Raw genomic sequence first — 11,142 nt, 5'->3', positions numbered from 1 at the left:
ACTGCAGTGTAAGATCTTACAATCTTACATAGTTCATCTGCCCCATTTTTCTGCCTGTTTAGATTTTTTAAATTCTGTCATTTAGTATAATCATTCTTTCTCAGCCTTAGGACACACACATTTTTAATAAACTTGCCTTTTGTAGCTTTAGTCAAGTTATTCATTAAAATGCTGAACAGATGGGGCCAAAAGGCAAGCTTTGCAGCAGGATCGTCTAGGTGCTACTGTGCCTTTAATTAGCACCATTCAAGTGGCGACACCCCACCAGCTGTACTAAGGACTTCTCCATTTTGCCCAGACATATTTCATTAAAGACCCTGTTAAATTCTTTATTAGGGCTCAGATATTCTGCCTACTGTAGTCTTCTAATCTGCCTAGTCTTATTAATACAAAATCCGAAATCAGTGTGTCTGAAGAGGTTTGTTCTTGGCAAACCCTGTCGGCATCCAAGCACTGCTGCTTCCTTATCACTCTGAAGCCGAGGCCGGAATTAAAGGCAAGCTGGCTGCGCAGGGCACCCAGAGCTCAGCCGGGCTCCAGCAGGAGATGGGTCTGGGCCTGCCTCCCAGACTTGCTGCTGCTCACAGGTGCTTAATAAAGCCTGACTCAGCAGTCTCTCTGGACACGCCCACAGTGCAGAAGAGACTTAGTCCAGAGATGGTTTTAGAGTTGTTGCTGTTTTCATTAAAATATCTTAATTGGCCCTGCGTTTTAGTTTCCTCTCATATACGTTCATCTTTCAGAAATGATCTTTAGTTCCTTTGGTTCTAATATTAATTGTGCAATAACCAGAATATGACAAGATACACAAAACCCCCACCTCCAGAAGACATCCAACTGGGCAATGAGGGCTCTTGCCTTGTTTTTGAATTTTTAAAATCAAGATCTCATCAACATAAATGCGTTACTTTCATGTGTACGATATGACTCAGTATTCGTACAGGAGGATCCACATTTGGAGGAATTTTGGTGGCAGCCAAGGCCCTCCCCCGCCCCCAGCCACCCGCCCCTGTGAGATTCAGTCCTTCTAGATCTCTAATATTCAGCAGTTAAGTGATTGGGGTGGAATTTTATTTTTCTCGTTTTCCAAGTCAACAGATGTTATGTTGGGCATTGAGTTAGGTTCCCAGGGCCCGCATGCACATCTGAGCCTCTTGCCTGGGAGGGCGGCAGTCACCTCCTGGCCCCTCGGCCTTGATGAGAAGTGCTAGAGTGAGCAGGAGCATGTGCATTCTTGCAATTACTTCAAACAGCTTCATCCTTCCGTCCCCAGAGCCCCTGATGAAGGCTTCTCAGCACACTTTCACAGAGCCCAGCGGGGGTGTGGCAGGGTGAACAGTCTGAGCGTCTCACCCCTCCAGCCAGCTGCCCAGGCCAAAGCTCTGGCTGTGGCGTTGTGGTTGGCTTTTCATGTCACAGGGTGTGTTGTGTTAGTTCTTAGAGTTATGATTCTAGCCGCTTACTAAACAAGCAAATAACATTCCTCCAAAATGACTGAAATCGGTTGGATTTATTTCTTTCTAAAGTTTGTACATTTACATATATCATATACATATTTTAAATCCTTCACTATTTTGCATGATTTCTATTACATAAAAACCATTTAAATGCAATAAATTCTGTTGTTGTAAAACAACAAATTATCTCCAACTTATAAAAACACAGGAACAGTCATATTCATGAACATTTACACAGGAGAGAAATGTACTCTATACATCACAGCTTCTATACACATCAGGTGACTGCATGGTTTAGCTTTACCTCAACAACAGTGAAATAGGGCAATATTTATATACAACTATCTTAATAAAAAATAAAGCAATTGTAAAATGTAAACTTAATTTTCAAAATATTCTTCCAACACTTTAACAATATCCACAGAAATCACTGTTCCCCTCAAAAGGTGACCACCACAACCGCCGCGCTCCTCGGGGAGATGGCGTTTCTCGAGTCTGGTGGGCAACCAGGAACAGGTTTCCTACAGGGGTCGGGACCACGAGCTCGCCCAAGGCTGCCAGTGTGACGGTCTGGCCACTGAAAAGGAGCAGGCTGCCATTTGATCACTACTTTTCACAATGTGCAGGGACCTGTGGCACCAGGACCGCGACGAAGCGGAAGGGACTGGGGAGGAAACCCTGACGGTGAAGGGAGGATCTGAGCCCCAGTAAACGTAACCCGGTTCATAGGCCGGCCAAGTTCAAGGCTCGTTTTATGTGGTAAAGGCTGCACACCACTGCCCTTCCGCCTGTCCTACGGGAAGCGGGGCTGCGGTACCAGCTCTTCGTTTGTGTCAATTCCGCTCTGGAAACAGCCTCTGAGAACCCCAGGAGAAGAGAACGCCGGAGGACCGTGCCGGGGCCTTTGCCCAGCAGCTCTGACAGGGCCCCGGTGGGACCTCGCCCAAGACAGCTGCCTCCCCTAACCCCTCCACGGAAATGAAACCTTATCCGCTTCCAGAAACGCGGGTGCAAAGGAAAAGATATCATCTGTCCCTGGTTACAGGCCAGAGGGCCACCTTGTTTCTCGCCAAGACAAAGGACGTGGTCTTGGTTTCGGTCACGTGTCACCGCGGGGACGCGGGCACCCTCGGCAGGGTCGGCCGGGTGGACAGCTGGGTCCCTGCAGCCCCGGAAGGTGCCCGTGGACCAGCCCTGGGCTCCGAGGAGCCCCTCTTTGCGGAGAGTCACCTGCCAGCCTCCGCGGGGTCCGAGCAGGAGTCCAGGCCCCAGTGGGACCTGAACCGAGCTTGTGCCTGGGGCTCCCGGAGGGCACCTCCAGAATTCTCCCTAGTAACCAACATTTCCCAAGAATTGACACTAAGGTGCTTTTTCTTTTATAACACTGTTGGTGAAAGCTGAGCCTCCAGCCTGCAAAGGGAAACCCGTCACAGCCAGGCTCCGCCCAGCTCGGGCCGCGGAGGGCTGTGTTCCTCCCCGTGACCCCCTCACAAAGGAACCTGCAACCGAGAAGCTGCCCCCTCCCAGGATGCTGGGGAGCGGAGGGCCCCCACCTGCCAGCCAGCCCCTCCCCGCGCAGTGTCTCTCCAGGTCCTGCCTGCCCCGGGGGCCTGCAGGCCGCGGCCACCTTGGTCCATACCTGAAGCAGCGCTCCAGCGCTCTGCGTCTCGAGTTTACGTGACTCGGGGCACTCACTGTGTACACGTGTGCAAGCGTGTGTACACATGCCAGAGGCCCCATGTACCAGAGCCCTCAGGGCAGAGGACAGGCCACAGTGGGCCTCCCCCGGGCAGAGGCCGCGACTCACACCTTCCCCTTTAACTCTTGTTCCTACAACTCAGAAGTTAGAGTCAATGTGCATACGTACTCTCCACGCAGGAGATATTATTATCCAGGCCAAAGGGTTACTTGACTTTACATTAAAAGTCCCAACGGTCCAAATGACTAAGACCCCACATTAAAATTTTAAAGTTTGTTACCCCTTTTTGTATGTGGTTTCTGAATTAAAGGGATGCTTCTGCAAATTGCTGTGGTTCTCAGGAGGAAACACGCTAGTGGAAAAGAGACCCCGCAGGGAAGCAGGGCCAGTGCCCTGCACGTCAAGGACAGATGAGGAAATGGGATACAACTGCAACAATAGTTTGAGACTACAGGTAATTAAGAAAACGACTCAAGTGCAACCACCACCACCGCAGTCAGGGGCCGAGGCTGAGCCCTTTAGCCCACGGCTCCCACGCTCTGAATCGGATCCGCGGGACGACAGACAGGCAGGCGTGTGTAGACAGACGCACTGCACTCAACCACTCACTCACACACACTCAGTTTTGCTTTAAATCACACCAACATGCTGGGTAATAAAGTTTTACTCTCTAGTGATCTATTTATATACCGTTAAGATAAGCAGTAAGCTCAGACAACTAAGGCCAGCGGCTCTTCTTTGGGGAGAGGCAGGAAAAGAGACCTAAGTATAAAAATATTAAAGTTTTCACCTGGTCCACAGTCTGTCCTGACATTCTTTTACCTGTGACTTGACGCTTAGCTGGTGCAGCCGTAGACCCGGAGGGCAGTCCTGGGTCTCGGGGAGCCTGACCTACTGCAGGGGTTGGTGATGTTCTTCAAGGTGAAGAGGGTGAGGACGCAGGGCTGGGAGGGTGGTGTGAGCTGCTGTAAAATAGTCACAGGTACGTAAATGATATGCCGGGCACTTAGCTGATTCTTCTGAAAGCTCTATTTTTCCGGACTAATTACAACAATAAAGAACGTGTGCTCTAGAGCATCACATTTTGTAATAAGCCCCAAATTGTCAGTTTGACTTTAAGTGCTCTTAATACTGAAGTTGCTAAGACTGCACAGGTTGCCTGTGGTTTTTTTTTTTTTTTTTTTCTTTCTTTCTGTATATTTCAAATTATAATGAGCTACCCCCACCCCAGCATTGTACACAGTACACCGAAATAGTTTAACAAAGTCAGTTCAGAGTCCTTTTTGCTCTGGTGAGTCAAAGCTCAAAGATGAAGTTTCCTAGCATAAAATCTTATTATTAAAAAAAATTAATCAAAATATCATTTGAATTTAAGTTTAATAAAACAGTACCACTATATAGACTCTCAAAAAACTGCATTATATTCAATCCTATGAGGTTTTACTTGCTTGTCATACCACACTGGTTAAGGACAAAAATAAATCTGATGTACGCACACTGTATACTGACGTACAGTCTACACGCTGACACATAGAGGTGCACACAACTACAAATACCCACGATTACAACACCGGCAGGAGACAGGAAGCATACTCGTTGATGTCTGACATACTATTAATATAAACATTCTCCAAAAGCCTGCGACATCACAGATGCGCAGGTAAATCACAGAGGGTGAGCCAAAGAGACCTGGGAAGCCTACCGTATATACAACTACTTGACCTGCGGTGTGGAATGACCAGGCCATTGCAGTCAAGCCCACAGCCTGCCCTGAAGGGCGTCTTTCCTGACTCTCTCTGAGGATGCCCTCCCTAGGCACTGGCCGCTCGCGGTCCCAGGCAGAGGCGGCCCACTTGGGCTGTGGGTGCTCTGGGCACAGGAGGAAAACAGCAATGGCTCTGGACCGCAGTCCTTGGAGAGTGAGACACGGGTGAGAGAGCAGAGGCGGGGCAGAGCCCCCTCACGGCCGTGGGGTTATTCCACAGCGTGAGCCGCTCATCTCGGAGGTCCTCCGGGGGTGACTGCCGGGGTGGACTGCTGGCCCAGGAGACAGCCAGCCAGAGAGCCTTGGAACCGGGAAGGCGCGAAGGCCCAGCTCCTTACAACGTGGACTGATCTTCTGTCAAAGGAACTCAGGCGCTCCATGAAGAAAACCGGGTGCTGGTTGAGGCCTGGCCACCCTCGTCATCAGCTAGGCTCGACGCGGAGCCAGTCCTCGCTGACCCTCTGGTTCCCACTTAACAGCACTAATGCATCAACTGCAAAGACTCTGTCGGTTGAAAAGCGAGCGGAGCGGGGCTGACCGCTGCTGCAGCTGAGGAAGCGGGCTCCCCCGACCGCTGAGCCCCAGCTGGGCCCCCAAGAAGCTCCACTGTGGAGCTCCGGACCCTCAAGACTGGGAAACGCCCTGTGAACTCAGGCTTAAAAAAGCTTGATGAGTGACTACAAGGCAAAACACAAAAAGAATCCAATTCCAGTGACCTAGTAACTAAACCCAAGGAAGGGTTCTAAGTAAGACCATGGAGAAGCTTCTCAAAGGTCAACTTTTACCCAGCTGTCTACGGTTAGGGGTGAAGGCAGAGAAGAGGTGCAGTGCGCAGCCAAAGCCAGCCCCGCCTGATGTGAGAGCATCTCCCTCATCTCTGTGGCTAGAGCGGGCAGGCCAGGGCCAGCAGGAGGCACCTTCTCTGCTGGGCAGGTGCCCCCTCTCCAGGCTCAGGGGTCCTGCTTTGGCCGCAGGGTGAAACACACCCTCCGGAGGCCGATCCTCGGTTGGCCTTGGGGAGCTGGGTGGATTTTCTCTCCCAGAATCAACTCCTTCACCTCCCTGCTAACTAGGAAGCACGCCTCGTGTTCGCAACGAGGGTTGCAGCTGGAGAAGCAGAGGACCCTTCACGGTCGCCCCTCCTCTTTAGCTGAGATAAACAGAACAGGGCCACAGGGCTGCAGTCCCCAGACACCTCTCCACACGCTGGTTTTACTGAGGTTAATCAGACGCACAGAGGTGTTGCTTGGTCTAATCAGGCATTACCAAGAGTCAGCAGATGATGGTTTTTAAGAAAAGCATACTTCAAATGATGTCTACGGCTGGCAGTAAAATAAGGACCCTGCACCCTAATAACTAAGTCTTGATTGCTAAAGAGAATCCCTGGTCCTTCCCTGGAAACGCCAACACATGAGGTGGGGGTATACCTTGAGACAGCTGCTTCTAAAATAGGCAATTCTGCCCCACGACTGTCACCAAGGTACTCTGGTGACTCTCAAGGTTTTCTAGACTAAAAGCTGATATGAGGTGTATTTCTGTAAAGAGGACCTATTAGATGGAGGCTGACCTCAAGGCTCTGGTGCTGAGGGACAGGTAAGGGGATGGGTGAAGGCTGGGGGCAGGACCTTCAGGAGGAAGCCAGGCCCCCTGTACCGTGAATGGGGAGCCAGGAAGGGGAAGGTCTTCAGCGTCCCCTGACCAGACACCCTAGGGAAGCAGTGCTCACAGAGGAGTCACGGCTGGCTAGGGGCAAGCCTTGGAGAGTCCAGTCTCAGGAGAGGCCCTGCCTCCCACAGGACAAGCTCTTGACCTGCGAGGGGCACTGTGCCAGACAGTCCAGAGGCCTAGGGGTGGGTGGGGGGTGGCTCTTAGCTCTTGACCTAGCGACAGCAGTCTGGGATCCTGGCCCACAACATGACCTCTGAGGCTGTTTCCCGGGACCAACTGTGGGAACACGGCATACACAGCAGCTTGCAAAGCGCCCGCTCAGCTCTCTCTCCATCGGCACATCCAGGAGCTCTGGAGACGCATCAGCAAGTCACGCAGCAAGTGCCGATGCTGACCAGGATTTCAGAGCTGCGACGCTGCCTAAATGCCGCAGCAAGTACCATTCCACGTCCGGTACAGACGCTAAGGGACACACACAGAGACACTCGACACACACAGACACACACAGACACACACAGACTGGGAGCACACACATTCAAGCCAGTCAAGGATGTTTCTTTTTCTTTAGTTATTGAAGAGATGACGTGGTCTCGGCACCTCTCTCCCCTCTGCTTAGGATAAAGATCTAGGCAGAAAACACACATGCTGATGATTCCAATTCTAGGAAGAAAGACTAGTTCCTTGTAGAAACCGTGGATTCAGTCGGAAGCACTACAGAGAAAGAACCAGGTACACGGGACATGTCGGTAACCACCCTGGTGGTTTCTAGGTTTCGTGAAACAAATTCAGTTACTGCCTTTACCTAAACAAGACAAGAGGGTTAGAGGGAGCTTTTCAAAGACGTGGCAAAAAATGCCACAAAGCAAGCAGCTATAACCTTAGAGAGGGGCTTCTCTCCTGGGCACCAGCAAACATGGGCATTTCTGCAGCCGACGGAAGTGCTGATAAATAGTCCTGTGTAAACGCTGGTGCATCAGGACAAGACACCACTAGAAACTGCAGGGTTCAAAAGTGGGTTTTCTCTGACTCCCTGGAACTGTGCTATCCACGCAGAGTCCCTGCATCTTTGGTCATAGTACCTTAACTAGTAAACTGAGCACAACCAGAGCAAATGTCTGTAGGAGAGAGAAGAATATTCAGAGTGATTCTATTAGTTCCAAAGTTGCGGAGATTCTAGGGTTAAGGGTCGCCAAGTTTTCAAGTTTCAAAACCAGAAACTTCTAACTCAGAGTGGGCACACTTTTCATCTCTCTCTCCTCCTCAATAACATACTGTTCTGTTTATTGCCCTGATTTTCAAAGGGACTGTCCCTCGAACAAGCTTATGACTGTTCTGAGCAGAGGCGAAGAAACGATTTAGAATCAAGGATTTACTCTGGGGACAGTTCAGAACAGAGGATGAAGCGGTGGTCACAGGGGTGGAGGCAAGACCAGACCAGGGGATGCTGCGCTGCCACCAGGAGGCAGGGTCCTCAGCTCTGCAACCATAATTCCTTCAGGTTTCATTCCTTTCAGATTTAACTATGAAGAAGCAACATCCTATTGCCAAGGAACTCTAGGGAAAAGCTACGTCTTCCTTTCTTATTTTGCTTTGATTAAGGAGAGAAGGGCTCCATTTTGATATTTTTAGGAAGACCCCCAATTCTTACAACCAGGAGATAATGCCGTGCTCATGTATATAAAAGAATCTAATTCCTGGCTGGCAGGCTGTCCATCGCAGATGGCTCTGGATCCCCCGTCTGGACGCTGCGGGGGTGAGGTAACAATTTCCTGCGGACCAAACACACGCCAGCTGCTGTAGCCCCGAGAGTCCGTTATCGCCACTGAGATGCTGTGTTTGGAAAATACAATGGACTGCGGCCGTCTTGCCTCAGCCTCTGAGACTCCACTTCCCTCCTCCTTGCTGGGCTGAAATGGAATCCACACTTCCAGCGAGCTAGTGCGCTTCCTGCATTCCCAGTCCTGAGGTCCTCACCCCCCGCCCCCTTCGGGCCGGGACTCAACACCAAGTGCTCAGAGGCCCAGGGTCACAGGGCAACAGCGCCTCCCTCCACGGGAATTCTTAAGCGAACTTCTGAGCGCGATTCCGCCTCTGTGACTGGGCACGGTTTCACAAGAAAAGGCTCCTACCAACTCTGGCTAGAATTTTCTAAACTACAAAGGTTTGTCCAGTTAAGTGTTTCACAATGGATTCAATGTTTAAAAAAAAAAAAAGTGTAACAGCTGATTTGTACACAAAACAAGTGAGCAGAGTGCAAACGAGAGAAACCGGAGAAGTGACCCACAATCCATTCTGAATCGTGTTCCCCCCTCACAAAAGGTGCATTAGTCATCAGGTAGCAAGTCATCAAAGCAAAGAAATCAAGAGCAAAGAGATGACCTGTACAGAAACTAACAAAAATATACAGTGGGAAAGGTTACCAATGCACCATTTAGTCACAGACATTTTTTTTTTAAATATATTCATGGATTTACCAGAAAGATCTTGAAAACCTCTTGTTTTGCTCCACGACCAGCACTTCCTGGCCACAGATGGATCCTAAGTAACTTTCTGCTTAATGCTCGGCGTTTCAGGCCGGTGGTCTTTCCGCTCCGACACGTTGCGCTTGACCTTGGCAGTGACCGGAGACGTGTCTGGGTTCAGCGAGGGGCTGGAGTGCGACTTCTTCAGGCCCGCGGGGCCCCCTCTGCCGCCGCTCAGGAGCTCCAGGCCCCCCTCTTTCAGGAGGCGGACATACATCTCGTAGCGGGTTTTCTGAGGGGAGTCAGAGAAGAGGGGTCAGGGACACTGTCACAGCGCAAGGCACAAGCCAGCCCACGGCCCAGGAAAGGGCTGGGTCTCGGGAGACTGACTGAGGGGTTCACTGATTTGAGGAGAGACTATGGGTTTTCCTTTGTTCTGCATTTTTGCAGGAATGGTGTGCAGATGGAGGAAGCATGCTTCCTGAATGCTCAGCACCAGATAATGTAGCCTCTGGTTTTGGGGACCAGAAGGTGCTCAGGCCTGCAGCCACTGGGGCCACCTCGTGGGCCATGGCCGAGGCCTCCCCTGAACCTGGCGGGGGCGCCCGGTTCTCCACTTCCAGCTTGAGGAAGCAGTTGGTGATGGACTTACACTCACACTTCCTGGAACTTAAGCTCCTGACCCGACAGGACCACTCACACTTCCTGGAAGCCGGCCCTGGTTTCCCGTGACCGCGTTTCTGCTAGGATTACCAACACTCACACTTCCTGGAAGCCAGCCCTGGCTACCCGTGACCGCGTCTCTGTGAGGATTACCAGCTTCTCAGAGTTGCCTTCTTGTGAAATCTCAAACTATTTCCTGATGATTTTCTTCATTCTGCACATTTATGTGTTTTTCATCAACTGTTCGTTGAGTGTCTACTATGTTTTAAATGACTCCTTGATTTTCCTGTCTTGAGCATCTTGTTCTAAGAATAATTGAGAAGAACACTGTAGAGACTGTTTTTCCCTAACCCTAATTGATGCTCCTGCTTTTTTTTTTTTTTAAGTTTGTATCCAATCACTATATAGAGCTATTTTATATATATGTTGCAAATTATAGAAGGGTCTCGGATTCTCAGTTTGATAGACTGTAAAATAAGTCTCCCATCACAGTGATTCAACACAGGAAGGATTTGTAGAGGCCTAAAGTATTTTCTTTCTAAACAAAAGAACACATCGGTTATAAATCGTCTCAACAAAGGCAGGCAAATTCTGTTACAACAATAAATCTTTTAGAGATTTGTCAGGTTAGATTGAGATTTTGTATATCTCAGTTTTAAGTTAATAATTATGAAGCTGAAGCTACTGGAAGCTACTTTTTCAAGTTGTTTTGTTCAAAAGTAGGGAAAAGCCACTAGCCCTTAGGTCTGCTCTGGGTTTGGTCAGCGTCCATGTTGGGGTGCCAAGCTTTGGTTGGTGAAGATGACATTTATAAGGTACCCACACGCTAACTGCAGGTTATTAATACAAGAATCACACACAACTGGTACATTATCATCCCTGTCTTACAGGAAAGGAAAGAGAGGCAGCGATAAGTCCAGGAGTCACAGAAGTGATGTCAGGATCTGGACTCAGGAACCTGACTTTAGAACCCACACTCTGAAGCTCTATGTCCTCCCTGGATGTGAAAACACACGCGTGAGTGTGTACTTTAGGATGACAACTCTGCCACACGCTGAAGCTTTGGCCAATCAAAAGCCACTTTCAACCCCCCTCCTCTCCTACGTCCCTCCCACTACAAAGGTTGATAAAACCAAACACTGACTTTCCCAGACTCTCTTGCAGCTAAGATGGGTTGCGTGACGCTTTGGCCACTGAGGGGTAAGGAGAACGCGCCTGGGGAAGCAACTTGCTTTCTGATAAAGAGGGGCTTAGGAGAATCACTGGTGTCAGCCCTTCCCTCGTATTCCTAAAGCTGCAACCCACGACATGGGCAGCAGGCATGAAGCAGAGGGGCGGTACGCAAGGCCTGAGGGGGAGGCAAAGACAGAGAGAGCCCAGGCTCTGGAGCACAGAGTGGCTGGACCCAGCGCTCATTGTCCCTGCTAC

The 11,142-nt window shown here is 50.1% G+C and overlaps 1 protein-coding gene across 13 annotated transcripts in view; it reads right to left on the bottom strand.

Moving 5' to 3' along the window:
• Positions 1–1,491: 1,491 nt before the first annotated feature.
• PSD3 (pleckstrin and Sec7 domain containing 3) overlaps positions 1,492–11,142 on the bottom strand; it is a 607,319-nt gene continuing 597,668 nt past the window's right edge. For all 13 annotated transcript variants that reach the window (XR_015156254.1, XR_015156252.1, XR_015156253.1 and 10 more), the window contains one exon: positions 1,492–9,343. Coding sequence is in view for 10 of the 13 variants with exons in the window: in XM_086380548.1 (XP_086236674.1) it covers positions 9,128–9,343 (216 nt within the window). In the remaining 3 variants the exon portion in view is untranslated. The remainder of the gene's footprint in view (positions 9,344–11,142) is intronic.

This window comes from Bos grunniens, chromosome 27 (genome assembly GCF_055505025.1).
Source record: "Bos grunniens cultivar Pamir isolate PY7600 chromosome 27, Bosgru_T2T1.0, whole genome shotgun sequence".
Lineage (NCBI taxonomy): Eukaryota > Metazoa > Chordata > Mammalia > Artiodactyla > Bovidae > Bos > Bos grunniens.
Note: the sequence above shows the minus strand (reverse complement) of the source record. Positions and strands in the feature narration are given on the sequence as shown.